This window comes from Podarcis tiliguerta (assembly GCF_965153285.1).
Source record: "Podarcis tiliguerta genome assembly, chromosome: Z".
Classification (NCBI taxonomy): domain Eukaryota; kingdom Metazoa; phylum Chordata; class Lepidosauria; order Squamata; family Lacertidae; genus Podarcis; species Podarcis tiliguerta.
Window position 1 is genome coordinate 28,536,095 of NC_139553.1, and position 27,050 is coordinate 28,563,144.

A 27,050-nucleotide genomic window follows, 5' to 3' on the forward strand; every position below is an offset into this window, starting at 1 on the left:
CAATCAATCAAAGAAGCCAGGCTAAATATTGCAGGGTGGTGGTACACATTTTCCACCTTTTTAATAACATTTAAATCATGTTCTGTGCTTCTCTGCCATGTGATCAAATACATTGTCTGTGTCTTGATGGCACAGGAAAATGCTCAAAGTGATGAGCATGCTTCTTTTCCTAAATATTATTAGGGAGACAAGTTTTTGAATTAGTTTGGGGGGGGAGAGAATGTGAGTTGGTGATGGACAAGCGCCCATTTAGCCAACCACTTACTTAATGGAAAATGATTCACCAGTCATTTTGCCTGAGGTTGGATAAAGAAAGGCAAGCTTCAAGCAGCAAAGCGTAGGTGGTCCAACTTCATACTTAATTCCCACAATCTTCACGAATTCTTGTTCCTGTTTGTCAAAACAGCACTGGAGGTCAAAGCTTAGTTGTGCATGTACATTTTATTTGAAGCACATACACAAAGGGGGTTGTTTTAAACAAGTGTGAATTCCCAACTTGACCATAAAAAACAAGCGTCTCCCCGCTGCCACTTTTCATTCTACATTGACCCATTTTTCATTCTGCATTAACTCATACATTCATGTCCACATTCTCACATGTATATTTATAACCTATCGCCTCCACACATCCATACTCCCTATTACTACTTTGCACTTGAGTTGGAGGGACGAGGGGAGAAGCTCAAGAATATGATGGCAGGGGAGAAATTCAAGTTCACAAAATGCAGATGTGCGGTTTTTGATAATGGCCTCTACACAATGTGAAGTTGAATGTGACCTTCAAGCCAAGTCCCACACTCCTGGATATCTGCTCTCTGCCTGTGACACAGTGTAATCTGCACCAGGTGAGTTAATCAGACAGATGCTTCTGCACAGGATTATTTTGCCTCAAGTCTCCTTAAGTCTCTGTTGTGGACAGGATGTGTGACTCAGACAGGCAGAGTACACGATTTGCACATGGGAGATCCCAGGTTCACTCTCTGGCATCTCCAGGTAAGGTTGGGAATGATTCCTGCCCCAAACCTTGAAGAGCTACTGCTGATTTGTGTAAGGCAATAGATTAGTCAATGGTCTAACTTGGTATTCGGCAGGTTCACTGGGTTTATTCAACCCAGCGATAAAAAACAACAATATAACTCTGAAGCTCTCCTTACCCTGAGTTCCATTTTATTCCATGGTTGTTTCTGCATGTTTACACTGTAGATCTTTGCCTTTCGAACTGCACGCACATAAGCTTCATGCCCTTGCCTGAAATAGATTACCTGAAAGGAAGAAAATTAAATGACACTCTGATTCACAATACACCAAGCCTCAGCTTTCAAAACTTATCCTTAATTTGGAAATAAATATCCCAAAGTAAATAAATAACGATCCGCTTGCTAGTTCCTAAATATGCATCATTTGTGCATGCCAGGAGACACAATGGAACAGAAGAGCCCTCAAAGATGCAGAAAGATCAATGTATTAAGGTTCGATGTACATATTTCAAGAAACAGGACTTCTGATTCTTCAGGGATTGCTAAAACAATTTTCTGTGCTACGTGACAGAGCAGACTTTGACAAGCTGATGTGGAATTTCCAGTAATTTTAAACTTGTTTTATGAAAAAAAATGTGTATAAAACTGTATTAAAATCTACATAATTAATTTTAAAAGATTTTTAAAATAATTATTCCCAAGAGGCCTGAAGCATTTAATCTGGGGATTATAGGGGCAAAGGTTCCAAAGGAAATAGTTATGTTGTTTATGTTTATGTATGCTCCTACCACAGCCAGAATCTTGTATGTGCAGAAATGGAAAGGAAAAAGTCCCAATGAAAGAAGAATGGATTTTAAAGTAATGGACTATGTAGAGATGGCGAAGTTGACAGCAAATACAAGAGATCAAAAAGATGAGAATAAACTATAGCCAAATGAAATCACAAGCAGGATTTGAATAATAGGCAAGGGAAGGAGAATAAATAAACGACTGCAATATAAGTTATAATACAATAGAAAATAAATACCAGCAGATAAAGGAATACAGCAGGTACATCTTGGAAGGACGGATGGGAAGTCAAAATGTAAGAAATTATTATACTGAAAGTGAATTGAATGTCAAATTTTGTGGGGGGGGGGCTAATAAAATTATTTTACAAGATATATAATAAAATGAAATAAATTGCATAAAATGATTGCCAAGTACTTGCTGTTATCTTATATAGGCCTGAGCGTAACAGAAAAGTTAAAAAGCGAAGTGGCAAGGAGATGAGACAAAACAAGATGGCTGGCTGAATCTAAGCAGAGAAGTATGAGGAAGACACCTTCCATCAGCCCCAGTGCTTCGTCCTTGTTGGGAGCTGATCGATTGGTCTGACGAGGGTCATGAAGCTCTTTTGCACGTCAACTTACTACAGCTGAAATAAAGAAGTTCATTGCCGAACTCATTCAAGTTCCACTGCGGCCCTGTCATGCTCAGTCTATGGAGAGCTGTGTGCAACAAGTCACAGAAGCAGCAGGGCTACATCAGAGGCCAAGAAGCAAGTTGGCAGTTGATGTCCAAGAACGAAGCAAAGCAAGACCTGATGAAACTTGTTTAAGTTTCTTATAAACTGATGTCATTCTTTTCTAATGTTGCTTTATGTTGTACGCTTAGTAGGATATGCTTTATGCAGAGAATCTAAAGTTTTTATATTATTACCTGACATTTTCGGAAGGCAAAATTAAAATTAAGTTTGTTTTTCTAAAAGCAGTTTCTGTGCTACTTAATCAAATGTAGATTCACCCAGCTAAATGTTGTCCAATCACAAAAAAATATTAGCAGATTTTAATTCCTCACACCCCAAATTATATACAGTGGTACCTCAGTTTTCGAACATAATCTATTCCAGAAGTCTGTTCGAGTTCCAAAACATTCAAAAACCGAAAGCTGAAAGCGGAAGCCTCAAACCCAGCCAGATGGGCAGGGTATAAATAATAATTTATCATCATCATCATCATCATCATCATCATCAAAGTGGAAGCCTCAATACAGAAAACTCAAAACAGAAACTGCGTTTCCTGTTCGACTTCCAAGGCGCGTTCAAAAACAGAGGCAGTTACTTCTGGGTTTTCAGCATTTGAGTTCCAAAACGTTTGACTACGGAGGCGTTCAAAAACCGAGGTACCACTGTATATAAGACCCCTCACTGCAGAAATTTGCAAGAATTAGGTTTCACTCCCTAAAATGACATGCCCTACTCCAGTTAAATAAACAAATAACTACCTCATCTCCCATTTGTGGAACGAAGGGGGATCGCCGTGGTATGGTATCCAGTATCCAATGTGGAGCAAACCATTCTTCAGTGGGTTCACCATCCATCGAAAGCCGTCCACTAGGTTTCTTAAAACAAAAACATTACAGAGTTTAAACACAAGTACCGTATTTTTTCGCTCCATAAGACACACTTTTTTCCTCCTAAAAAGTAAGGGGTAATGTCTGTGCGTCTTATGGAGTGCGTCTTATGGAGCAAATGTGTGCTTGATCGCTGGCTCCCTTTCCGGCCCCGCCCCCTTGCCCAGGCCTCCATTGTTGAATGTTCTGCAGATGGAGGCTGTTTGTTTCCCCAGCAACATGTGACTGGCTGATTAAATTATCTGTCTGGAAACTGTAGAAAATGCTCCCTTTCCTTTCCTTTTCTAAAGAAGCTGCAGAACTGTGAGCTGAACCCCATAAAAACAGGATTTTTCCCCTTTGCAAAGTAAACTCAACAACTTCGAGCTGATCCTCAAAAAAAGGGGCTTTCCCCCTTTCCTCCTCTAAAAACTAGGTGTGTCCTATGGAGCAAAAAATACGCTAACTTCTTTCCCAAAAGAAGGGGGGGGGTAAAGTTTTATTCAGAAAAGCCTATAGACCTTTTTCCTTGTCTGTTTGGGTTTCTTGCGTTTTTCTTCCTGTCCCTTCATATCTTTCATATTTTCATCTTCAGAACTGCTACACATTTTGCGAGTTGCCTGTCTTGTTTGTCTTTTCGGAGGTTGAAGGTTTATTCCGGCATCTGCAGTCCAGTCAGAATATTCACTGGATGAATCGCTGAAAGATTCACATAACAAAATTCTTAGAAAACCGATTTTGTTCCCAGTGGGACATATTTTCAGGGCCACAAAGGGAAGACCAGAGCTTGCTGCTTGAGGGTGGGGAGGGGGAATTACTGATTATACTGGATGAAAAGCAAAAGACCTAAGGGAAAACAAAGTTAAATAGATTCCCCTCCTTTAAGCTATTTTAAAAGTAGTAGTTGTTGTTCTTCAGATCAAAAAGGTAGACAAACCAGAGCAGAGAGAAGTTAGGGAAACCACTTTGTGGAGTGAATAAAAGGTAATATAGTTCTGTCTAGAACAGAGGACTCAGCCGACCCAAACTGGGAAGATCTGGGGAACAGGATGGCTCCTCCCCCCAGGAAGAGGAGGCAGAAGCCTTGAAGGTCCCTGCCTACCCAGGTGAGTGGGAGGAACCATCTTATTAACTGAATGTACTCCAGTCCACTCTGGAAAACAACAGTATCAAATGCTGCTGAGAGTGCAAAGAAAAGAAGCAGGATTGCACTCCCCACATCTCTCTCCGATAAATGTTATCAAGAAGGATGACCGAGTCCATACCATGACCATGTCTGAATGCATCCAAGTAATCAGCTTCCTTCAAGCATGCCTAAAGCTGGGCTGCAACCACCTTCTGAAGCACCTTGCCAAGTAAGGGGATATTTGTCACTGGGTGATAACTGTTTAACACTTCCAGGTCCTGTGAGGTCTACCCGCCCTCCATTTACTTTTTACTGTATTTTCATACTACAACCAAAACAACAACAATATTGACAAGGCACAATATAGATAATGTTTACAGCTATGTTGAGTATATGATGGAGAAGTTGTCAGTTTGGAAATTAAGATAAGATTTACCATTACAGCATAAAAAGGAGATTACAACAGTGCCGTTGATTAATAGTACCGTATTTTTCGCCCTATAGGACGCACCGTCCCATAAGGCGCACCTAGTTTTTTGGGGGGGAAATAAAGGAAAAAAATTATTTCCCCCCCAGGCGCGGGGTTGGGGAAGCCCGAGCTTCCCCCGACCCCAGCCCCCAAACAGGCAGCTCTCTGCAAGCCGTGGGAGCCCAGTGCTGGCTCCCGCTGCTAGCGGAGAGGTCCGCGAAGCCTGGACGCGCTGAGCTCAGCGTGCGCAGGCTTCCGCATGCAGGCACCTCTCGGCCAGCAGCGGGAGCGTTCCCGCTGCTAGCGGAGAGGTCCGCGAAGCCTGGGCGCGCTGAGCTCAGCGTGCGCAGGCTTCCGCATGCAGGCACCTCTCCGCCAGCAGCGGGAGCGCTCCCGCTGCTAGCGGAGAGGTCCGCGAAGCCTGGGCGCGCTGAGCTCAGCGCGCGCAGGCTTCCGCATGCAGGCACCTCTCCGCCAGCAGCGGGAGCGCTCCCGCTGCTAGCGGAGAGGTCCGCGAAGCCTGGGCGCGCTGAGCTCAGCGCGCGCAGGCTTCGGCATGCAGGCACGTCTCCGCCAGCAGCGGGAGCGCTCCCGCTGCTAGCGGAGAGGTCCACGAAGCCTGGGCGCGCTGAGCTCAGCGCGCGCAGGCTTCGGCATGCAGGCACCTCTCCGCCAGCAGCGGGAGCGTTCCCGCTGCTAGCGGAGAGGTCCGCGAAGCCTGGGCGCGCTGAGCTCAGCGCGCGCAGGCTTCCGCATGCAGGCACCTCTCCGCCAGCAGCGGGAGCGTTCCCGCTGCTAGCGGAGAGGTCCGCGAAGCCTGGGCGCGCTGAGCTCAGCGCGCGCAGGCTTCCGCATGCAGGCACCTCTCCGCCAGCAGCGGGAGCGTTCCCGCTGCTAGCGGAGAGGTCCGCGAAGCCTGGGCGCGCTGAGCTCAGCGCGCGCAGGCTTCCGCATGCAGGCACCTCTCCGCCAGCAGCGGGAGCGTTCCCGCTGCTAGCGGAGAGGTCCGCGAAGCCTGGGCGCGCTGAGCTCAGCGCGCGCAGGCTTCGGCATGCAGGCACGTCTCCGCCAGCAGCGGGAGCGCTCCCGCTGCTAGCGGAGAGGTCCACGAAGCCTGGGCGCGCTGAGCTCAGCGCGCGCAGGCTTCGGCATGCAGGCACCTCTCCGCCAGCAGCGGGAGCGTTCCCGCTGCTAGCGGAGAGGTCCGCGAAGCCTGGGCGCGCTGAGCTCAGCGCGCGCAGGCTTCCGCATGCAGGCACCTCTCCGCCAGCAGCGGGAGCGTTCCCGCTGCTAGCGGAGAGGTCCGCGAAGCCTGGGCGCGCTGAGCTCAGCGCGCGCAGGCTTCCGCATGCAGGCACCTCTCCGCCAGCAGCGGGAGCGTTCCCGCTGCTAGCGGAGAGGTCCGCGAAGCCTGGGCGCGCTGAGCTCAGCGCGCGCAGGCTTCCGCATGCAGGCACCTCTCCGCCAGCAGCGGGAGCGTTCCCGCTGCTAGCGGAGAGGTCCGCGAAGCCTGGGCGCGCTGAGCTCAGCGCGCGCAGGCTTCGGCATGCAGGCACCTCTCCGCCAGCAGCGGGAGCGCTCCCGCTGCTAGCGGAGAGGTCAGCGAAGCCTGGGCGTGCTGAGCTCAGCGCGCGCCGGCTTCGGCATGCAGGCACGTCTCCGCCAGCAGCGGGAGCGCTCCCGCTGCTAGCGGAGAGGTCCGCGAAGCCTGGGCGCGCTGAGCTCAGCGCGCGCAGGCTTCAGCATGCAGGCACCTCTCCGCCAGCAGCGGGAGCGCTCCTGCTGTTTGCGGAGAGGTCCGCGAAGCCTGCATTCGCCCTATAGGACGCACCCAGATTTCCCCTTCATTTTTGGAGGGGAAAAAGTGCGTCCTATAGGGCGAAAAATACGGTAAGTACATTTATTCTGAGACAGTGTGGTGAATGTTATTTAGTTGTTTTATTTATTTGTTAAATTATGTTATTTATAGTATAGAATGTTATACATATTTATAGTATAGTTTTCAATAGTTATTTATAGTATAGAGTGTTACTTATTTCTTAAATTTATTAAATGTAAGTATTCCATAATGTTACCTGACCAGATGGGGGTTATAACAAGTGTTCATTGGTGTGAATATATGCTATAAATGGCCACCAAACTATATCAAATCCCCTCTCCCTTTGAAAGGACCCTAATCACCCAGTTGTGGTATGCTAGATGTTCTGAAAGTGCTACATCCCATATTCTATCGAGCCAACCCTTCATGGTGAATCCTCTTGATTTCCAGTGCCTCTCTATTTCTAAGTTGGCCACTGCCAGTAATAGAGCTACTAATTTTGGATGTAATAAATGAGGACCTTTTGAAAGTGGAATCATTAAAAAGTGCCAAAGCAGGGTCAGGCGTTTTCTGTTTCATAATATTCATAATAAATAGATATTTTATCGAATACAGTGATCCAAAAATCTTGCACAAAACAACACTCTCACCACAACCCATTCAACATTCTGGAGATTGATTCTATTCAATTTAACTGGGGTCCAATGCCATCTATGTATTGTTTTGAAGGTGGGTTCTTGAATTCTGCAGACATGGTTTTAAAAGATGATCTAACCCATTTAGCATTCTATACTTCATCCTGTAACTCCAGTCCCAGACACTCCTTTCAGACATAACATGTTACCAGTCCATTCCAAAAGAAGTGCCTTTTAAATACAAGATGTCACCACTTCTGAATTAGTGACCCCCTGTAAACCACGTTATTTTCAGACCATGTTAGTGAGTACCTAATTCAGACCTAAACTGCTGCTGAGCAAAAGCAAAAGATATGGCCCTTCATCATAAGATACCAAAGCCGTTCACAGAATAAAATATTTGAAACCTACTAAGACAGATATCATGCAAAAGTTGATACAGCTCCTCTTTTCTTAGTACAGTGGTTTATTATTTTTATAGGTATTGCATATTCTATACTCCTGCTCCCCCTACTGGCAAATTGATGGTATTTTTCTACATCTTTTAAAGTTTTCATGCTCCAATATAGGTAGGTGTTAAAATGCCAATGATTTTTCCCTGGACCTGCACGGTTGGTTTAAGAAAGGCATTATTTAGACCTGTAATCGTCATCTTATTAAGGTTTTGAAAAGGTAGTACTCTTAATCCAGAAGGGTCTATGCAAAGTTCTGCATCAACCCATGGAATAAACCGATCTCTGACCTGGAAGATGTTTCCAAGACTACATTTATCTTGGATAAGTAGGAGCTTGCATAGGATAGCGCAGGGAGGTTTTCCTAAGGAAGGGGTGAACCACTGCCTCCTTCAAGGCAGATGGCACCTCCCTACTCTCCAATGAAGCATTAATCACTACAGGGATCCATCCAATCTCCTATAGCTAGTTTTAAGAAGCCAATATGAGAAAGTGTCAAGGAGGCAAGTGGTTGGTGGCAGTTCTTTAAGCAGCTTGTCCATATCCCCAGGATGCAATAATCTAAACCAATCCAGTATAGATGGAACAGATGTTGCTCTATAAACTTCCATTGGACTTGGCATCCAAGTCTGTCTGAACCTGAACAATTTTGTCTCTGAAGTATCTTTGCAAAGTTGTTACAGAGCACCCGTTATTGGCCAGATCATAAAATCCCATTCACTATTCTGAAAAGTTCTGCCAGACAGCTAATTGAGGGTACAATGGTGGCAAAGAAGTTGGCTTTGTTTGCTCCCACCACTACTACGTGATAGGCATGATGGTGCTTCCTCACCTATGTTTTGTCAGGTTTGCACCAAATCATACATCAACTGTACTGTAGCCTCTACCCCCTCCTGTTTCATCCCACACAAATCATTGGAATACTGAAGCAATCTATGTGCTTGACAGCGAAGGCACTCAGGAGCAATTGTGCCAATTGTTCTACGCATCTTACCATTCCACAGTGAAACAAGAGCCTCAACAGGAGTGCCAGCCATATTTACCTAGCCAGGTAAGCTCATCGGGGGGGGGGGGGGAATGGAAATTTTTGGGATTCTGCAAGGGATTTTGGGATTTGTTTATGTGAGTCTGCCCTGTGCCTTTGTCTCTGCTTTGCATAGGGCTAGGAGATATATTGATAATATTGCCCAATACCGGTTTCTAGACCACAATGCAATGACCATTTAAAAATAATTGACGTGGCAATACATGGCAAATCACTGTGTGTGCACGCAAGTGTATGCACAGACATAACATGTGTTTGCCTGGTAGCAGTTGGCAGAAAGCTCGGTTTCATGAAGCCACTGCCGATGCTGAGTCACTGACTTCCCTCCCAGATGCCGCAAAAGAAAAAAACCAAACATATTGCCCTGTGTCGTTCACACCTCTTTCCTCCCTTGCTCCCTTCTCTCTCTCTCTGTGTGTGTGTGTGTGTGTCTGACTTACCACATGTCCAATCTTTACACTCCCAACCCACCCAATTCCCATGCTCTTTTGCCCAGCCGCATGCCCAATCTTCACCCCCCCCCCCGCAACTATCTCCAGTGACTGAGCCTTCACCCACCCTGCATAATTCCATGTTTCAGACACTGTGATATATCACTAAATCATAATGTTTAGCTGGTGATATATCATGATGTTGAAAACCGGATATCACCCGGCCCTACATAAGTACCTGAGTAACTTCTCCCCCTTGGTTCAAGCAAGCATACTGTGTCATGTCCTATTTGAACCTGGGCTATGCTTTACAAGTTGTAAGCCAGAAATAAGCCAAGGTTTATTATTGGTTTATTTCTGGCTTACTGCTTAGTTTGCATGAAATACACAAACCACACTTTACATTCATACAATATGACAAAGCATACTTGACTCATTTGAGCCAAGGTGGGGGGCGGGGAGAATTGGGAGAAACTATTGTAATTAAAAACATGGTTTAAAATGTGCAATTGAGGATTTAGAGACATGTTACTCTAGACACACATGTGTTTAATTTTGGGGGCCATCAAATATGTTATATGAATTTATAAGTTATTTACTTTTTTCCTTTACATTTTTTACAGCTTGGTTGTTGATCTGCTGTGATTATCTTGTTCAGACTCTGCAGAGGATGAGACTAACAACAAGGGGAAGCAGGTAAACTGAAAGGAAGAAGTTAGCACTCACAAATTTATTTGCTATCAGTTTAGCAGATAAAATCTGCACTAATTTCTGTTACTTGTACAAAATTCTTGTTGTTGAGCAGCAAAATGTTCCTATGTAGTGCTGTGCACATCGTGCCCTCCCCACATTAGGTGGCCTTGTATCAAGCAGCACATTCATTGTGAAATATTCCCCTTTAAAGCAGAGTAAGAGAAATTACCTAGAGCTGCTTTCACTTTGCCATGCAGTGACATTGTCGTCCACAGACGCATCACTTGTGCCACCTGTGTCATCTTCCTGAGAGGGGAAGAAAAGAGAAAGTTTTGTCCATTTGCTCTATCACTTTGCTACAGTCACCAATTTGCTAGCAGAAAGATGAGTTCCCTCTCATATTGCACACCTCTTGTTACGTGTAGATCTAAAAGACACTGTCAATAACTAAACGGGGAAGGGCTGCAGCTCAGTGGTAAAGCATCAGTTTTGCATGCAGAAAGTCCCAACATCTTCAGGTAGGGCTGAGAGAGACTCCTGCCTGAAATCATGGAGAGCTGCTGTTGCCAGTCAGTGTAGGCAACACTGAGCTATATGGACCAATGGTCTCACTTAGTATACAGCAGCTTTTTATCTTCTCAAACTGACTGAAAGGAGTGCAAAGAAAACACCTGTGTCCGTCTTTTGTCACAAACTGTAAAATCCAAAGCTGAGCGTTAAGCAAAGCTTTAGTAACTGCTCTTGACATTAGATACAGCGGGTGAACAGAAAACTGCAAGGGAAAACATATTCCTTGAACATCAAAGCTGCCATTACAGCACTCCAGAACTAGCAGAGTGCCAGACTCATAACAGCAGTCCTGTTAAGGGCAAACAGCCAGCATTTCTCCCTTCAGAATGTTTGCAGACCTGCAGATTGGACTCAAATAGCAATAAGGGGAGATAGCTGAATTAATAATTATACTTAGCATCTGTAAGCATCTTATAGATGTGTTATAAGGATTACAATTAGATAATGCAAGAGAAGAGTTGTAATTCTTACAGTAACCCTATGAGGTCATACTATCACCCATATTCTCAGACAAGCATGCTTTGCATAAAGCCACCCAGTAAGTTCATGATAAAGGCAAGATTTGAATTGGGCGTTCCTGTTTCATAGCATCTTAGCCACTATGCTACACAAACTCCCAACCATAACAATTTGAGGGTGATCTAAATAGCTGGTAGGGGTTTTCGTACTGGCAAAACCAACCTGTTCACAGATCACTGCCAGCTCCTAATTGTCCAACTGAATTTGTCTTGAACTCATTTCCAGTCTTACTTCTGCTAATTGTGACAAAACTCTAACTCCAACATTTTGATCATATTTGGTAATGGTTTAAAGTCCACTTTTTATTTTAATGCTTTCCCCCACTAACACGATTTAATATAATAACCAGACACCTGACCTCAGAAGAGCTTTCAGAGTCTTCCTGAGTATGTGAGTTTCTTCGTACACCTTGTGAATGATGATCAAAGGTGGAGCGTGTTTGGTAAGCATGCTGACGCTTGCGTTGGTTTCTTCGCAAAGATCGCCCACTGCCGGGTTGATAATCACACTTTCACAGTACCAGGGAAGAACAGAACACAGAAATTGAGATTACAGAGGAAAGTTTGCAGCATCGAACATCAAGATCGACCAAATCTATGCAATAATGTAGGCCTGATCATGCCTGTAATGCTGAACTATGGCTCTCTAACAGGTGAGCATTTTTATTCAAAACCTTGGTTGAAGTATTTGAAACATCCATTTTAGCCAGTAAAAGGGTCTGTTTCATTATTCCAGCCTTAAATGTTCATTGTGTAGATAAAGTTCTTTTCCTCACTGTACCCAAACCCCTAAGTGTTACAGGTGCATACTGAAGTATAAGCTACAATAAACCCACAACCAATGCAAATTAAACAACTGAGCTAAAAGCAGAACTAGGGAACCTGTGGCCCTCCAAATGTCAGACTCCAACTCCCATTAGAGGCCAGAGGTGATGGGATATTTATTGGCAGGGAGGCCGTGAGTAGCACAGTGAACAGGACACCATCAGAATCCTTAACCTGCCTCATGTGTTCAACACAAGTTACAAACACTTTAGATCTGTACTTAGGCAGGGGTGGGGTGGGAAACAAGAAACTTGGGGGAGAGAGACTGAATTCTTATAAACTATGCAGTGGCACCCTGGTAGTCGAACAGCTTGGGTCCTGAACAAATCGGATCCTGAACGCCGCAAACCTGGAAGCGAGTATTCTGGTTTGCGAACATTTTTCGGAAAATGAATATCCGAAGCAGCTTCCGATTGGGTGCAGGAAACTCGCCTTAGTTTTTGAACCAAGCCGAGCCTTGGTTTTCAAACTGTTTCGGGAGTCAAATGGACTCCTGGAACAGATTAAATTCAAGAACCAAGATACCACTGTACATGGGGGGGGGGGGGTCTGTTCTGATGCTGCCCTGAACACTTAGACAGGCAAAGATTTGGGGGGGTAGCAGAACTCTGCCCCTGCTGGCCCAAACTGTGGGTGAATGAGATTATATTTAAAACTGGTCTGATGTTTAACAGCAGTATCTTCAGGCTTGAGGGCTGGCTGACAGGACACTGGTTCCCCAGTTGGAGGAGGAAGAGCCAGCATGCAGCAATCAACAATTAAGCATTCAACACCCTCTGTATCTGCCCTGTCTCATGCCCTACACCATACATCCCACTACCTGCAACCACTATAATTGGAGCCTCCTTGCTCTCCCTACCTAATCCCTTACTCTTAAAAAGGTAAAGGACCCCTGACAGTTAAGTCCAATCGTGAACGACTCTGGGGTTGCGGTGCTCATCTTGCTTTTCTGGCCAAGGGAGCCGACATTTGTCTGCAGATCATGTGGCCAGCATGACTAAGCAACTTCTGGCAAAACCAGAGCAGCACACAGAAACGACGTTTACCTTCCCGCCGGAGCGGTACCTATTTATTGCACTTGCACTCTGAAGTGCTTTCGAACTGCTAAGATGAGGAGGCCCAAATGAGATACCCTCCAGTTCCCTGGCTCTCTACTCAGAAGTCAAGTTTAAAGCTACGCTAAGCTTATTCATCATATTATGCACCACCAGCCTCATTCCCCTGCAATTTATGTGGAACTTTGCTCTTTTGCACAAGCTTGGATACTCCCTAAAAAATCCTGGATGCCTGTGGTATTTCAGCCCTTCCTCCCAATAGCACTGCCCACCAAAGCATTAAGATCCTATATCTGTGCTTGGCTAGCTAGCTCTTAGCATGAAATACACAGGATTTCTGAAAACAAGCAAAATTTCTCACCCTTTGTAAAGTATGGGAAGGCTTTCTCTTCTTTTCAAGAGTATACAGATGAATTTCTAATTCGCCTTTTGCAGCTCGGCATTCCTCTTGAACTCTTAAGAAGATGGTAAATTTGAGTTAATCTTTGAACCTTTAAACATGTTCTTAGATTTTCATCACCCTGGCTTCCAAGCTTTTTATTTTTGCTTTTTTTTTTGCTTGGGGGGATTCAGAATTTTTCCCATCTATTGAAGCTAGTGTACTTCAATCTAGAATTCTATATGCACTCCTGCTATGTGTTCATTTCAACAGAGAAATTAGATCTGCATGCACAAAAGGAAGACGCAACAGCCACCACTTAATTGAATGGGGAAACTGTTCGGATGAGAAAATTTGATGCGCAAACTGGAGCTTGCTCAGCCAGGATAGTTAGTGGATAAGTGTGGTCTTTATTTTGCACTTAAAGAACAGACGTCAGTGCAGGGTGGCTAAAAATGTGATCCTGTGCAATTTCCTGTGGCAGGCCACAGTGAGCACAGCAGAGTTTATTCCTGAGTTCACATGTATAAGATTTCATGCGCAAAGCTACCATTTCTCAAAACTGCAAATTTAATGGGATAAGAGAAAAATATTATGCTTTTAGGACTTTTTGAGCAAATCAAATGGTCTTTGATTAGAGCAGTGGTGGGAAACCTTTCCCAACTGGTGAGCTGGATCCCGAGCTCCCCCACCCAGGGAAGGCCACTTTGACAGGTGAGGAGGACTGCCCATCTATCAATCACCTACCATCAGCATGACACCAAGCAGTCAATTTTTTCCTTTGTAGCACAAACTGAGCTCAAGCTGTGCTGCAAGGAAAAATCCAATCCAAAGTTACCACTGATAAGCTGATAAGGCAACTGTTCAAGCCTGGCTTTTGGCTGATTCCAACCAGTTTGCTGTTACTCTCAAACAGCTGATCTGCAGCGACAGCAAGTCTCCCTCGCGAAAGAATAAGCAGGAGTGCACTTTAAGGCTCCAAATTGTTCACTGGCAGCTACATCACAAATGACGTCAGGTGTGGGGCAAGTGGGTGTGGTCTTGGAAAATGGCTTTGTGGGCCAAACAGGGACTTGTACTAGGTCTAATCAGGCCTGTGGGCTAGAGGTTCTTCATCTCCAGATTAGAGGGATCCTTACAGCAGCATCTCTGGGAAGGTGTAATTTATCAAACAATGCCCCTTGCAATTCTACAAGGACACTGGAACAAAGGTGTATAGAGTGCTGTGTTTCTATGGTGCTGCAACTGGTGTATTCATGTTCCAAGTCCAGCAAAAGCAAGGGAACACTAGAGAAAAGCAACACAGCTATGTAAACAATATACTTGGGGCTACGTTGCTTAACCAACCAAACCACATCTCTCTGCTGCCTACGTCTGTCAATTTCAAGTATGAACTGGTGAAGAACCAGCCTTGACCTATGCATTTGTTACCTGGGCTGTTGTGACATACTCCCTTAGTGAAGATGGAATAATTAAAGCTCGGTCACTCCCTTTCTAAAACAACCAAGAATTCAGATATTCTCTGCATGCGGTAGTGTATAATATAAACCTGCAGCAAGGCCTCTTGATGCTGGGGAGTGCAGTGAAAACCTATTCCCCAAGCTAGGCAGAAATCAAAGCTGAGGCACAATGGAGACAAAAACTGTTTCTATTAACATACATTCAAAAAGGATAACGCTTGAAGGTTTCACTATTAAAGGCACAGTATTTATTTTCTCTCTGAAATGCCGTTTTAGGTTTAAACTTCACTTATAATTCTCTACAACGGAACTGTTTCTATTAAAAGTATCTCCTCCTACAATTACTATTTGCTTTCCCTCTTCCTAAAGTATCTTTATCCTCTTTCTCAGTCTATTTCCTCCACCTGAGGAAATTAAACAGGCTTATCCTGCCAGACAGACCCCTAAGCACACCTAGCTACTTTTGTAGCCAGGATCTATCTGCCATGTAAACTTTCAAATTTCTTTACCAGCCCCATACACTCCTGATTGGCTGTTTCTCTCCCCTGCCATGACTGGCTAAGGGTTTCCAAGATGATGACCTACGGGTATGTCCGTCAGTTAAACCTCCTACTTTGGCTTAGGTTTAGAAAAGCTAAAGAAGGGAGTTGGATGTGACAGCAAACAAACAAACAAACAAACAAACATACTCTGCTGATCTGTAACATGGGTGAGTTCCTTAAAACGATTCCAGGAAGATCGTGGCACACACATGCATAAAGACAAAACCTGAAATAATTCTAAACATTGTTTTTACCTGCTAACCCCAGGATGCAGCTCGTTCACCACCACTCTCCTACTCCATGCCATGAGATCCCTCTCCGTGGCCATCTGACTTCTAGGAGCGTTGTGGTGCATCTGCCGGACACCTTCAATCTGACCACTCCGTCTGAGCCCAACATTTGGGGGAGAAGCTATATCCAAACTTGGACTTCTCAAAGCTACCAAAACAAACCAGAAGACTAATCAACTTCCCCCACCGTGTTTGTTGTATCAAAAGAAGACCAACGAACACTGAATCCTTCTACACTTGTCTAGAAGAATAACAGGAGATGACTCTTACTATTAGCAGGCTGCAATCTGATTTGCAGAAGATTTGGAGTAGCTTCACTTCCATTAAGTCTTCTCTGATCTTGCTCTCGTTGTAGCTCCCTGATCATTCCATCAAGGATGCTCTCTTCTTGGTCATTAGTTTGCTGCCCAATCACCTGCTCCACAACTTCACCATCACCTTTGCAAGAAAAAGAGCATCAAGTGAGCATTCCGAGATGTACAACAATACTTTAATAGAGTGAATGCCAAAGGTGTGCCATGGGAGACCCCAAAGCAGGTTACCATGTGCCCATCAAGAACCTTGTGCTAGCCAGTGAGCCCGCATGCTAGTACTGAACTGAACTATTTTTCCTTGACACACAGGTGAAAGAAGAGCCCCGTGCAACTCAGAAGACAGCATTCTCCATTTAAAGAAAGAATTAAATGTAGGAACCGCTTGCTCATTTAAAAAAGTAACTGTCGTCTGGCTAGGTGTTTATGTATGCACAATATTCATCTTGCCTGCAGCTTTAGGATCCTATCCAACGCAGAGCCTGGAGGTCTCTTTGGAGGTCAAGGCTTGTGATCCTGCAGATAAAGCTTACTCCATCTGGACTGGAAGAATCTCATAGTAGTTTGAAAACAGCCTGAAGAACCCCATCTCAGGGACAACTCACTCGTCCCCCCATAATCCATCAAACCCTTCTTTCAGTTCCTGATTCCCACCCACCACCAGGTCTCAAGAGCAAATGCAGCAACAGACCTGACAGGAAGTCCATGGGGCCAGAGGAGCACCTACTTGGCTCACAGACAGGTCTATTGCTGCAAGTCTACGTGGAAGGGACTACTTGGGAGGAGGAAGGTGATCCTGCTGCAAACAATGACCTAGCAGAGCAACTGAGAGTGATTATAAGTCTTCTCTGAACCTGTACTGGGTTAACATATCATCGCTGCCATCATCTTATTTGTATGCCACCATTCCATTCCATAGTTAGAAACCATGACTCCAGCTCCAGCCTGGATCAGCACCAACTGGAAGCAGATCACACCTATGGATTCAATCTTTTACACCTTTGACCAGATCTCATTTGTGTTGTGTATTTGTTGATTTTTCCAAGTCTCCCTTGTATTGTGTAATTTTCTGGCCTCACTCTGCTAAAACGTTTTTGCATGTGATTAAACCTATCTATAAAGGTTAAAACATAATGCACCTGATGAAATGGTATCTGACCCACAAATATGATACAATAAGTCTGTAGGTCTTTAAGGTGCCACTAGACACTGTTTTTCATTTTTCTTTATTTTATTCTGAAACAGACTAACACAGCTCCCACTCTGGAATTTGTTCCTAAAGGTATTATTGTCACACTTGTCCTAGGACAGTGCTACTCAAAGTGGTAGTCCCTGGACTACTGCCAGACCATGGGCCAGCTGCTAGTCCATAATGAGTTTCCTGCCCTCTTTACTGAATGTGTGGGTCTCTTGCACCAAGCAGCAGATCCTGCCGCCACTGCCACCTCTCTTTCTCCTTTTCACTGCTTCCCACCAGCTTTAGCAGAGGTGAGTCTTTCATGGAGCACTAGGCCTTGCAGTCTTCCAGGCCTGACTGCCTGACTGGGCAGGTATGATGACAGTGACAGCTATTCTGTGACCAGTCAAGAGAGGGGTGAACAAGAAAGGGGAAAAGACCTTCATCAGTTCACCCAATAAGAGTTGTGGGGAGAGGAAAATATTATTTTGACTTCTTGGGGGGAGGGATTGGACTGCAGTCCCGTGTGAGTTCACTTGAGCCCTGTATAAGGAAGCACCTACAGGCTGTTCTAATATGAATCACAGGAACAGGAGTGTAGCCAGTGGTGGAGCTACATTTTTGGGGCCCTGAGGCTTGAAATGTTGTGGGGGCCCTTCGCAACCAGCAACAAACCACTTCCTCAATAGGGTTTTTCCACATCTGATCAATTAAAAAAAAATTTAACTACTGCATCTCAGATTTTGATTTAAATTGCTGTACTGAATTATCTCACATGTACAAGTCACTGGTGTGAATAAAAATTTCCTTTGCCTTTTAGTTTCCAAGCTACTTTAACACTCCACCTTTATAACATCTGAACTACTGATTCTCAAACTTCAGGATTGTTGAAATATATATAACAAAAAATTAATCAATTTGAGTTGTGTGACTCAAAGTGGTCTATTTTAAGCAATATGGGCTAAAGTCAGTATTAGGGCCTCTCTAAGATGAGGGGCCCTGAAGCTTAAGCTTCATTAGTTTCATAGTAGAGGACGCCCCCGAGTGTAGATGCATGTAAACGGATCAGGAGCCTGTCTCATGAGAGCCTTTTCTTTGGGAAACACTCAGCTGAATCCTGAACATCTCTGCACATTCATTCACTAAAGCTCCACTGCACTGGCTTACTCCCAAATACAAGGAGTGTGCATGACACCTTTCTTCCCCACTGCTAATCTTTGCAAGCATATCTATCAGATAAACAAGACCAGAATATTTTTCAAAATTACTTTTTTAAAACACACATCTACACACACTTTCCCAGATTTATTTATTTTTTATTCCTTTTCAATAGCTGGTAGTTAGATGTTGTGGGTCACCATGGATGGGGTAATGCAATACAGATTTATCACAAATAATTCTAATTGTATCTGTATTGGATCAGTTCTCTAAATCTACACTCTGGTGTTCAACTTCATTTCTATTGGAGTCCGTATGGAAAGTGACCACGCCCCCTTACTTCTGTCTACATGCGACCCAGTAAATAAGATCTTGAAGCCTGGTAACTCTGATCAGGCCTCTGATAGTATTTTGAAAAGGATTAGATAGTCCCCACAATTCGAAGGGACCAAATTCCTGGACTCAAGACAAAATGTTACACTTGAGAACAACCCTTAGTAACTCACATTCTATTAAGGTAGTAATAACAGCTTATTCCCAAGTAATGGACAAATGTGATACAATAGCTAAGCCTGCATCTGTTACCCTCTCTAATCCCTCCCCTTGGTTTGACCAGGAATGCTATACAGAGAAACGATTGCTCAGAATATCGTTCAGAGACCTTTGCAGAAAGGGTGACGATAAAACAAAAAAAACCTATTTTACTCGTAGGAAGTTATATAATGAACTTATTGCTAAGAAGAAGAAAATATACCATCAGAATAAATGGACACACTTAATAAATGCAGTAAAAGTGAATGATCATAAAACCTTCTGGCAAATAACTTCTGGCTACCAGAATACTATTTTTTAATTGTACCTACCACTCCCTCCCAAACCGGGGTGGACTACTATTTTAAAATACTCAAAATCTCACCCTGCTTTCTTCCTAATGCTGATGAGCCTGTCCTCTTTACTATATCAAACTTGCCCCCAGGAAGCTCAGACAAAATTATGGAACTTATTGCAGAGCTAAAACCCCATAAGGCCCCTGGCTCTGATGGGATTTCTGCTGAGGTTTTGAAAAAAGTATATGCACATCAGTGGACATCACCACTTGCTAACCTTTTAACTCTTAAAGATGAATATGGAATTATACCATAATCGTGGTTAACTTCTGTAATCATCCCAATTTATAAAAAAGGTGATCCTGAGCAGCCGTGTAATTATCACCCTATTGGTCTCCTGTCCACTATAAGTAAACTCTAAACATTTAGAGCACTATCTGTTGGATTGGATTAAAAGGAACAGAATTATTGGTCCTTAACATTTGTAAATCAGATTTACAAAATAGAAATCAACTATTGATCACTGTCTCTCACTTGCCTTTCTAGCGGATAAGTATATGAAATCCGAAAGGGGAAATTTATATGTATTCTTGCCCCACATTTATTTAATCTATTTTTGAATGATATGAAACAACATCTACTCGTTGTGAATGGCAACCCTCCTAGGTTAGGATCTAAGGCAGTTCCTATGAGTGGTATCTAAGACAGTTCCTACACAGTGGTACGAACAGTCCTGCTTACGAACACATCGGGTTATGAACTCCACAAACCCAGAGGTAGGTGTCCCGGGTTGCAAACTTTGCCCCGGGATACGAACGCAATCTGCTTCCGGGGCCACAGGAGGCCTATGTAGGGAATGTGCGCCTCGGGTTAAGAACGCTTCAGGTTAAGAATGGACTTTCCAGAACGAATTAAGCTCGTAACCTGAGGTACCACTGTACATTTATATGCAATGACACTGTCCTCCTCTCCTGCAGGTGGCGCTGTGGTCTAAACCACTGAGCCTCTTGGGCTTGCCGATCAGAAAGTCGGCAGTTCAAATCCTCATGACGGGGTGAGCTCCCGTTGCTTGTCCCAGCTCCTGCCAACCTAGCAGTTTGAAAGCATGCCAGTGTTAAGTAGATAAATCGGTACCACTGTGGCAGGAAGGTAAACAGCATTTCCATGTGCTCTGGTTTCCATCACGGTGTTCCGTTGCACCAGAAGCAATTTAGTCATGCTGGCCACATTACCCAGAAAGCTGTCTGTGAACAAACACCAGCTCCCTCGGCCTGAAGAAAGATGAGCGCCGCACCCCACAGACGCCTTTGACTGGACTTAACCATCCAGGGGTCCTTTACTCCCTCTCTTTTTTTAAACCTCTCCTGCACCAGAGTTCTAAAAGTTCTAAAAGCGTACTTTCATTACTGTCAAGGAAATCACCTATTGATTGATTATTTTCAAAGACTTGGCATCCATCTAAATTGTGTATTGGTAATCAAGAAATCGAACAAGTTAAAAGCTTTAAATACTTAGGGATCACCTTTTACAATCTAAAATGGGTGACCATTTGTGCTCTGCAGCACAAACTAAACAATTCTATTTTCTTGATGGTAAACAGAATGTGCCTGCAGTGGTTAGGCATATAGAGCAAAAACTGTTTTGCAACTCCTTTATGGGATTTCCTTATGGATAACTGACTTTAACAACCAAGTCGAGGGTGTAGAGGCATTCTTCTTCCGACAAATTCTAGGGGCTCCAAAATGTGTCTCCTATCTGGCTATATGTTCAAAGTTAAGCCAGCATCACCTAGAATCCAGGGGCTGAATTATGACTTTCAAATACTGGCTAAAAATTCATTTCAATACAGACCCGGAATGCTTACTGACTTTATTGAGAGAAACACATAATTCTACATCATTTTCTGATATTACCCTCAAACACAGGCAAATAGGGATTGTAATAGATTCCCTTCTTCTATTGGATGGCTCACAAATCTTCTCTCTCATCAAGCAGAGGCTGCTAGATCATGAAATACAAATGTATGGTTTTCCCCCATGCAAGACAGAGAGGGACCCTTCTTTCTTGAGTTAACCAGCCTTACCCCAACCTGATGCCATCAAGATGTTTTGGATTGCAATTCCCATCTGTTCCAACCAGCATATATTGATAATCCAAACCATCTGAAGGCCAGCAGGATGAAGACTGCCATACCCAAAACCAGAAACTTCATAATAGGCATACTACATTCTAAGAAACTTCATAATAGACAAGAAACACCTCTTCATTTCAGATTCTGTGATTTAAATATGGTCTACCGTTTGCCACATATCCCAGCTGAGGAATGAGTTGCTCATCGTTACAATTTTCTCGTCCTGGCACCAGTCGCTGGTATTTTGTGGGGTGAGGATTTCCATCCACATCAACTAAGAACGGGGGAGGCATGAGATGCGGCGCCTGTTGAGTTTGTTCATCTAGGACATAGTTATTCGCATCACGGATCAGAGGGCGGTAATCTGTGTGGAAGAACATCTGGTCCGGGATCTACATCGGACACAAACTTAGAAATCAGTACAAATACACATACATTTCTTAATTCTTCTCATACAACGCATACTCTGTTAACTGCCTTTCTGGCTAGAAATTATCTGTCAAATGGTAATTCTCACCTTGGTCCCATCAGACTATTCAGACTACTTTAGAGGAGCAAACCTGCATGTGAACTACTTCTATGCACCACGAAAGCTTAGAATTAAGTGTCTTTTCTATGTGGTTTTCATTTATAAAAAAAAAAAAAAGCAAGCACAGTTCTCACCCTTAGGACTACAAAGAAAAGCTTTAATGAAACATGAAACCACATATATGAGGTCCTAAGTGGTCAACTTCAGGAGAAGGAGTTTAACAAACTTCTTTTTATAACCAATTCACTGCAAACTGTGTCATTTTCCAGTTTTCTTCCAAATTCAACTCAAGGTTCTGGTTTTGACTCAGAACCTTTAAGGAGTGCACATCTCCCTAACACACTTTCACATCCTTAAATATTTTTAGGGCAGTCCTGCTCAAAATTTCTGCCATAAATGGGTAGGTTAAACTTCCTAGTGGGCAGAGCAGTTTTTTTAAATAGTGCCCCTAACCTGTGAAATACACTGCCCAGGAGGAACACCTTTGGCCAAAACTTTCTTAATTATTTTAAGTAATATTATTATTATTAATCTTATTATTTATACCCCACCCATCTAGCTGGGTTTCCTCAGCCACTCTGGGCGACTTCCAGCAAAATTTAAGAACATAATAAAATGTCACACATTAAAAGCTTCCTGATACAAGGGTTGCTTTTAGATGTCTTCTAAACGTTGTGTAGTTCTTTATCTCCATGACCTCTAATGGGAGGGTGTTCCACAAGGTGGGTGCCACTGCTGAGATGGCCCTCTACCTGGTACTTCACTTCTCGCTGTGAGGGAACCACCAGAAGACCATTGGCGATGGAACCTCAGTGAATGATGGGGGTGGAGACGCTCCTTCAGGTATACTTGGCCAAAGCCGTTTGGGGCTTCAAAGGTCAGTACCAACACTCTGAACTGTGCTTGTAAACACACTACGAGTCACTAGCTGGTTTTCTTATCATATTTTTTTCTCTAGAAATTCTTCTTTATTGTGAGTGCAAAGAAGCTGCTGCTTAAGACAAAGCATGAGCATGTGCACACACACTTCTCACATTTTCTTAGCCTTAAAAAAAATCTGTATCCTTTAGTTAATAACTGGAATACAAAAAAGGGAGGTGTGAGGAGGTTGAGGAAATAAGTTAATGAAAGATAAGGATAAATATTGGATGTGTTTTTAATTGGTTTTGTTTTTCTTTGTGTTTTGATGTATTGTGTTTTTTGCTCCTTGTTTATATATTGACCTTTTTTTCTTTTTCTTTTTTTTCCCTTGTGCTTTTTTTCTGTAACGTTAAACTTCTAATAAATATTATTATAAAAAAATAAATCTGTATCCTTCTCACACCATTATTAGCAGTTTATAAATCAAGGACTCAGTTCCTCCAGACATTATCAGTTAATCAGTCCTCAAACCAGCAGCTATACAATAAACCCCACAGAGTAGGATTACTCTAGAGTAATTAGTTCCAGTCTGAATGTCTCCCACAGAAGAACAGCACACACAATCCATTTGCAAAGCTAGGCACTTTTAACATACCATTAACTTTAAGAGAGATTTAAGAACATTCTTACATTTTCCTTGCAATTCACAGGACTTTAAAAGTGATTCATTCTGGCTGGATGATGTCAAATACTGCTAAACACAGAAGGACATTAAGAGGCCACCAACTCACCTTTTCATAACTCTTATTGCATCCGAATCCAAACAATAGTAGGTGCCCATGGGAATCTGTACAGGCAAAGTGCTGACCATCAGGGGAAAATTTACAGTCAAACACTGCACCATGGCCTTGGCCCTCAATCTGTAAAACACACACAACACCCATTTGGATCTGCTTAACTTTTCTGGACAAATTGATAAGCTGAATTTTCCTTTCTTTTAGGGATGTGTACCGACAACAAGATTTGGTTCTGACCCTGATTCAGCACTTCAAAAAAACAACCATTCTCAGCTCAAAGCATTCCAGACACTGCCCAGTTCAGCCCAGGTTCAAGTTCACTTTGGGGTAAAAAAGGGCTTTGTCATCTTCCATTCAATTACATTGCCTGCAGATTTCATTCACATTTTTTGGCAGAAAATTGATGAAATTTGTAAGCAGAGCACCTCTTGCCAAATCTCAAGAGGTTAGCTGCAAGAGTTCCTACAAGAATAGCATTCAAAGTTTGAGGGAGGGTAAAAAAGAAATAATGAAGATGATGCTAGCAATTACTATGACAACAACAAAAGGCATACGATGGCTTGGCTGGAAATAAATAAGAATCACTTGACACACAATAAGTACATGCAAAAGCACACACAAAGGGACCCGAAGAATGTAAGACTGACAATGGATGAATAAAATCACTTGAGACAAACAGACCACTTAACGTAAAGAAACAGACCAGAACTGAGGGGGAGGGGAGGGTCCACTGACTAAAAGGAACAGGTGAGCAAGCACAGGAGTCAATGTAATCAGGAACAAATTTATATTAACAGGAAAGAAAAAGAACTAGGATCTGAAAGTAAAGGGTGGGGAAAGGGAAAGACTAGGCTAAACCTAGGCTAAAAAACACCCCTTTGCTCTGAGTTTGCCACCAGAACTCTTTTAACAACATCCCTCTCACAAAGCACTTGGTTTTTGCCAGCACCTGGCAAAACATTTCCCATTGATTACAAATTAGACCTGTTAATCACAACAGAGTTCTCCCCCACCCCCTTCCCACCCTGTGTGGTTTTGTTATATTGTAAGCTTAAGGGACGCGGGTGGCACTGTGGTATAAACCACTCAGCCTCTTGAGCTTGCCGATCAGAAGGTCAGCAGTTTGAATCCCCAGGACGGGGTGAGCTCCCATTGTTTAGTCCCAGCTCCTGCCAACCTAGCAGTTCGAAAGCACGCCAAAAAGTGCAAGTAGACAAATAGCTCCCGCTCCAGGGGGAAGGTAAACGGTGTTTCCGTGCACTGCTCTGGTTTCAGTGTTCCGTTGCACCAGAAGCGACTTAGTCATGCTGGCAGCATGACCTGGAAAAACAGGCTGTGGACAAACACTGGCTCCCATGGCCTGTAAAGCGAGATGAGAGCCGCAACCCCAGATTTGTTTGCGACTGGACTTAACTGTCAGGGGTCCTTTACCTTTACCATTAAGCTTACAGAAACTTTACTTCTATTTTCAGCAAGATGTATTTTCACCAAGGACAGTGAAGGTGGGTTCTCTCTGCTTTGGTATGAGGTGCTTTATAAAGATCCTGCACCACCGCAGATAAACACACAGTAATTCTCAGATTTGTGACTCTTAATCATAGGGTCAGGAGCTCAAGCCTGTTAGGCAAAAGGTTTTCTGTACTGCAGGGGGTTGGACTAGATGACCCTATGGTCCCTTCCAACTCTACAAGTCTATGATTCTAAGATCTGACCACTCATTCTGCCTGTCATACAGTACCATATTAAAGTAATTGCGCATTTTTGCTCCTTTCTCAAGGTCCCAAATGAAAATATTCCCATCATGGCCTGCAGAAAGCATGATCCTTTGGTCAAATGGGTGAGCTTCCAATACAAACACTTCATCATCATGGCCCTGCAACAAATGCAAAGAAAGTAATATTTTAAGACGTAGTTACTGTCCCATATAAGCTTCATGTGACATTCCCCCCTCCCCTGCTTGTCACATACATACAGGTGACCAGTGCCTCAATCTTATGAAGGTGGTCTGGATGTTTCTGTGGTCTACCACCTCAGACTGAAGGCTTTGATGACAGAACATTCTTTCATACCAAAAAGGTGTGTCACCCAGACCATCAGATCCTTGTGAAGTTTAAGGAATCCTACGTGTCCACCACTATGCTGTTGCTGAACTAATCCCTGGTTTGGGGTTTTTTTAAAATAGTATTGATCTTTTATTAGTTGTTTGCAATTGTGTATTTTATATTGTGCTTTGTAAACCACTTTGCAAGTTTTATGAAAACTGGTATATAAATGGAAAAATGAACACCCCTAATAGACACAAAACTAGCATGTCAGAAGGGTTTTAACACAGAAAACTACAATGTCAGGTAGAAGCCCATATTCAGGGACTTTTTAATATTTTGGAATTGAGAGAGAAAGGAGGCATATCCACACTGACCTCCTGTTTAAAGACAAGGCAATTGTTTTAAACAGTGGGTAGCTGGAAATGCAAGCAACTCTGCTCATATTGGAGCAGTTCCAATTTGAAGTGGGGACAGGCTCCACAGATATTTGCTGCTGCGGACTGAAAGGCACATCAGCCTCCTGAGTGCAAGTGATAGCTCTACACCAGGGATGTCCAACAGGTTGATCAGGATCCATTGATCAATCCCTGGAGCTTCAGGTCGATCACGGGCTCCTTTTCCTTTGCTTTTGCCTAAGAGCACCCGCCCCCTCACCCCACTCTCCATTTTCGCTGGAAAGGAAGACGGAGTTTTCACTGTGAGGCAGATTGTTTTCATAGCGATCTTTTGGTGAGCAACTAATCCCCTTTCCCCTTTACTTTTGCCAGAACCCCCCCCCCCAAAAAAGGTAGATCACTGCCACTTTTTTCCCTGTGAGTAGATTGCAGTCTCTTAGGAGTTGGACGTTCCTGCTCTACACAACCTAGAAGACAATTGTCCCTCTTGCCTGCCCACTGCTCCCAGTTCACCCTACTCCCACAGGTCAGGGTTTTGTTATTGGGAATGGTCACACAGGAACAAATCAGGCTGCTCTATTGTTCAGCTTAACGATGGAGAATCTTACTGAGAATACTTAACACAAGAGCAGCTTGCTTTTTTGGCCAAGCAAGAATTCACCTATCTCTGCTCTTTCTTCCTGGGATCAGACAAGAGTAATGTACCTGCCTGTCACAGCATTTTCCAACCCTGTGGGAATTTTTTGGACACAACAGGTATCTGGGAGGATCTGATATTCTAATATATATGAAACTTTAATACTGGGGTGCGGGTTTTAGTTCCACTTATATTATGAAAATTCTAATTGTGTTATGAAACACAAGTAATCCCCTCCTGAACAATAAGTGGTATCTTTTATTCATTCAATTGTAAACACGCTAACATTTTCTCAGAAGTGCCTCAGAAGGGTTCCTTCATTGAAGTTTTGGTAAAAAATATAAATATATTTATAATTTCATTAGTTAATTGATCAGTTAGAAGGCAGATGGATAGTAAACAACAGGAAAATCTTATTTAATTGATTAACCAACCAACCAGCCAACCATCAATCGGTTAGAATGCAGGAAAAATGATAACAGCTTTCTCCTCCCATTAGGAAAACAATACTAATTTGATCAAT

At 43.5% G+C, this 27,050-nt stretch overlaps 1 protein-coding gene across 2 annotated transcripts in view; it reads right to left on the reverse strand.

The window, feature by feature from the left end:
* Window positions 1-27,050, reverse strand: part of BRWD3 (bromodomain and WD repeat domain containing 3) — a 73,385-nt gene that overhangs the window by 19,873 nt on the left and 26,462 nt on the right. For both annotated transcript variants that reach the window (XM_083423337.1, XM_083423338.1), the window contains 12 exons: window positions 25,189-25,323; window positions 23,445-23,573; window positions 21,430-21,655; window positions 15,930-16,097; window positions 15,624-15,807; window positions 13,350-13,443; window positions 11,468-11,617; window positions 10,250-10,326; window positions 3,872-4,049; window positions 3,243-3,359; window positions 1,155-1,262; window positions 266-390 (listed from right to left, as the gene is read on the reverse strand). In XM_083423337.1, the coding sequence (XP_083279463.1) occupies window positions 266-390; window positions 1,155-1,262; window positions 3,243-3,359; window positions 3,872-4,049; window positions 10,250-10,326; window positions 11,468-11,617; window positions 13,350-13,443; window positions 15,624-15,807; window positions 15,930-16,097; window positions 21,430-21,655; window positions 23,445-23,573; window positions 25,189-25,323 (1,691 nt within the window). The remainder of the gene's footprint in view (window positions 1-265; window positions 391-1,154; window positions 1,263-3,242; window positions 3,360-3,871; window positions 4,050-10,249; window positions 10,327-11,467; window positions 11,618-13,349; window positions 13,444-15,623; window positions 15,808-15,929; window positions 16,098-21,429; window positions 21,656-23,444; window positions 23,574-25,188; window positions 25,324-27,050) is intronic.